Source organism: Vollenhovia emeryi, unplaced genomic scaffold (genome assembly GCF_000949405.1).
Source record: "Vollenhovia emeryi isolate VEMERY1.0 unplaced genomic scaffold, V.emery_V1.0 DF939842.1, whole genome shotgun sequence".
NCBI classification, from domain to species: Eukaryota; Metazoa; Arthropoda; class Insecta; order Hymenoptera; family Formicidae; genus Vollenhovia; species Vollenhovia emeryi.
Genome location: NW_011966524.1, coordinates 1 through 3,694, shown reverse-complemented (window position 1 = coordinate 3,694; position 3,694 = coordinate 1). Strand labels below are relative to the sequence as shown.

The window sequence follows — 3,694 nt, the reverse complement described above, 5'->3', positions numbered from 1 at the left end:
CTGGAGAATCTCTTCAGCCATCCTGGGAGCTGCTCACCGCGAGGTTTGATAATAAGAGACTCATCATACAGGCTCACCTTGACGGTCTCCTTAACCTCTCACATGCCTTACCCAAGAACGCCGCATCGCTCACCAAGCTAGTCTCAACGGTGTCCGAGATTGATAAGGCTCTAAGTTCGCTTGGCATGGCGGAGCACATGTGGAATTGCTTCTTGGTCCATCACGTGTCACGCTTCCTGGATAGAGACACCAGAGAGGCGTGGGAAACCTCGCTTGGATCATCTCAAGAGTATCCGCGCTTTGCGAAGTTTGAAACCTTCCTCAATGCCAGGGCTAGAGCATTGGAGAGAGTGGAGGCTGCACCACCTTCCTCGGGCAACTCATCGAAAGTCACACCCAGCTCATCTAAATCTGCTAACAAAAAGGCGACTGCTCACCACGTATCTGCTCCCACACATTCTCAGCCATTCTCTGCTGCGGCTCACCCGTGTGACATGTGCAATGGACAGCACTTCATTGTAACGTGCTCAAAGTTCAGGGATCTCACGCCAGCACAACGGAAGACCACCGCAATCGACAAGAGGCTGTGCTTCAATTGTCTGGGGCGCCACAATGCCCGCTCATGTAGATCCGCGCTGAGCTGCAAGACATGCTCAGCCAAACATCATACGATGCTGCATGTGGAACAGTCTGCGGCCGCATTGACTCCTGCTCAACCTGCCTTCTCACCAGCTCACTAGGAATCAGGTGCAATCGTCAAGGAATCAATTCAAGCTCACGCACATTATTCAACGCTACTTGCAACTGCAATGGCATGCATACAATCAACGGTCTCAACACATCAAGCAAGGCTACTCATCGACCAAGGATCTGAGCTCACGTTCATCACGGAGGATCTCGTCAGACAACTCAACATACAACGTCGACACGCAACTGTCTCAATCATTGGCATTGGAGCCAGGAAAACGACTAGGACCAAGGGCGTGGTGACGCTCACGCTTCACTCCTATCATTCTAAGCACACTGCCATTATTCAAGCCCACGTCCTCAAAACACTAACGACCATTCTACCATCTTTTACAGCACCTCAACAAACGTGGCCACACATAGAACCTCTGACATTGGCAGACCCACAGTTCCTCACGCCACGCTCAATCGACATCATCATTGGAGCTGATGCATACGGGCAGATTATCAAGCCTAACATCATTAAACGATCTCCTGACCTGCCAATCGCTCAACTCTCAATATTTGGTTGGCTAGTGCTTGGTCCAGTCAGCTTATCACCATTACAAATGTCGACTGCACATCACATCAAGGTTAACCAGTACGATCTCGATCTTCAAGAATTGCTGACAAGGTTCTGGGTGCAAGAAGAGCTACCAACTGACCAGCTACAGCGGACCAGCTTACCTTGGAAGAACAACAATGTGAAGATCATTACAAGGCCACACACTCTAGAGATCCAACGGGACGATACATTGTACGCATCCCGCTCAAGCTTCCAACCAGTTTCTTAGGGAATTCACACAATACTGCTCACCATTGTCTCCAGCGCATTCTCAGACGACTCAACAAGGATAAGGAATATCAGAGCCTCTACACCAAATTCATGAGCGAGTATGAACAACTCAAGCACATGGTGAAAGTTGGATCACAACCATCATCCGATGTTCCGCCATATTATTTGCCTCACCATGGTGTGCTCAAACCTGACAGTACAACTACAAAACTGCGGGTTGTCTTTAATGGCTCGAGTCCGACCTCATCAGGATTATCTGTAAACGATCTCATGCACACTGGTGCAAATCTATTGCTCAATGTTTCAGACGTTCTCTTGTGGATTCGTAGTTACAGGTACATCTTTGCCACAGACATAACAAAGATGTATCGACAAATCAAGGTACACCACTCAGACTGGGATCTGCAGCGCATTCTGTGGATCGACGAACATCACAATGAAACATCATATCATCTCACCACGGTCACTTATGGAACGAAGGCTGCTCCATTCCTCGCAGTAAGGACACTCATGCAACTGGCCGAAGATGAAGGCTATCGATTTCCACTGGCAGTGCCATCAATCACTCGTGGGAGGTACGTGGATGATATTTTTGGCGGTGGTGACACAGGAGAACAGCTCATAGAAATTGCCCATCAATTAGAAGATCTCTGCCAGGCGGGCGGATTTCCTCTTGCCAAATGGCACTCCAATCATCCAGAATTGTTAAACGCCATCTTATTGACAGTCTCGATCAACTCACCAGCCACTTGACGATTGCGCAACCAAAATCCTCGGATTAAAGTGGCTGCCTCAAGAAGATGTTTTTACATTCTCAACAAGCTCAATTTCTCACCAAGAACAGCTCACCAAGCGACGTGTACTATCTGAAGTGGCACAGATATTTGATCCACTTGGTTTTGTCTCACCAATCGTAATAAGAGCCAAGATGCTTCTTCAAGAACTCTGGCTCCACAAGATCAACTGGGATGAACCGTTACCATCTCAAGTTGTCTCACGGTGGCTCAACATCAGAAAAGATCTCACAAGCCTGGCCAGGCTCTCAATTCCACGCTGGTTCAACATAAGCAGTGGCTCAACGGTTGAATTACATGGCTTTTCTGATGCATCTCAATTTGCCATGGCTGCAGTCGTATACATGGTCGTGCACACGCCGTCCAAGGGCGCCAAAACTTCTCTCATATGCTCAAGAACAAAGGTAACTCCATTGAAGAGGCTCACTATCCCAAGGCTAGAACTCACAGCAGCGCTGCTTCTTTCAAAATTGGTGAAATATGTCCATGCCACACTCAAGGTGGACATCAAGGAAACATATTTATGGACGGACTCTCAAGTGACGCTCACATGGATCAAAACACACTCATCTCGATGGAAGGATTATGTGCGCAACAGGGTATCACAAATCCAAGAACTCACGACACATGCTCATTGGAAATTTGTTCCAGGTACAATCAATCCAGCTGACTGTGCATCTCGTGGTGTAACAACAGCTCAACTTGAAGATCATACCTTGTGGTGGGCAGGACCACCATGGTTGGCTCAACCGAAAGATCGCTGGCCCGCTCAGCCAACGTGCTCGGACGAGCAGTGTACAACAGAATCGCGCCCAGGAGTGTCACTCTTCACAACTAACATAAAGGTGGATTACGACTGGGATCTCATCTACAAGTATTCATCGCTCAATCGACTGCTCAGAATCACAGCTCTCTGTCAGGTATTTATTCGACGATTGAGAAATCGACACGATGGCCCTCAAGCCTCACACATCTCAGTCGCTGACTTAGAGCAAGCTAAAATCTTCTGGATCAAGGTTACACAATCAACATTTTTTGCATATGAGCTGAAGATGCTCAGCTCACAATCACGTCTAGCAACTTCTCATCCATTCAGTCGTCTCACAGCATTTATTGATCATCAAGGAGTTGCTCGTGTGGGAGGACGACTCAAGAATTCCACCCTCAATTATGAAGGCAAACACCCTGCAATACTCCCTCGCCATTCGAGATTGTCTGAATTAATCATCAGCTGGTCCCACCAACGGACACTACATGGAGGAACGCAACTCACCTTGGCGCATATCAGGCAATCATATTGGATCATCGGTGGACGTGCGCCAGTAAAATCTCATATTTTGCGGTGTGTTGTGTGCTCGACAAAGGGGGATTCGTGCCC

At 48.0% G+C, this 3,694-nt stretch overlaps 2 protein-coding genes across 2 annotated transcripts; both read left to right on the top strand.

Moving 5' to 3' along the window:
• The first annotated feature begins 809 nt into the window (after positions 1-809).
• On the top strand, positions 810-2,275 carry LOC105556684. The gene is made up of 2 exons (XM_012003777.1): positions 810-1,483; positions 1,567-2,275. The coding sequence occupies exons 1-2, from the start codon at positions 810-812 to the stop codon at positions 2,273-2,275; spliced, it is 1,383 nt and encodes a 460-aa protein (XP_011859167.1).
• A 175-nt stretch (positions 2,276-2,450) lies between these two features.
• LOC105556683 lies at positions 2,451-3,638 on the top strand (the record flags this gene model as incomplete). The annotated part of the gene is made up of 1 exon (XM_012003776.1): positions 2,451-3,638. A coding segment is annotated over exon 1 (1,188 nt), but the record flags the coding sequence as incomplete, so codon positions are not given.
• Between the last annotated feature and the right edge of the window lie 56 nt (positions 3,639-3,694).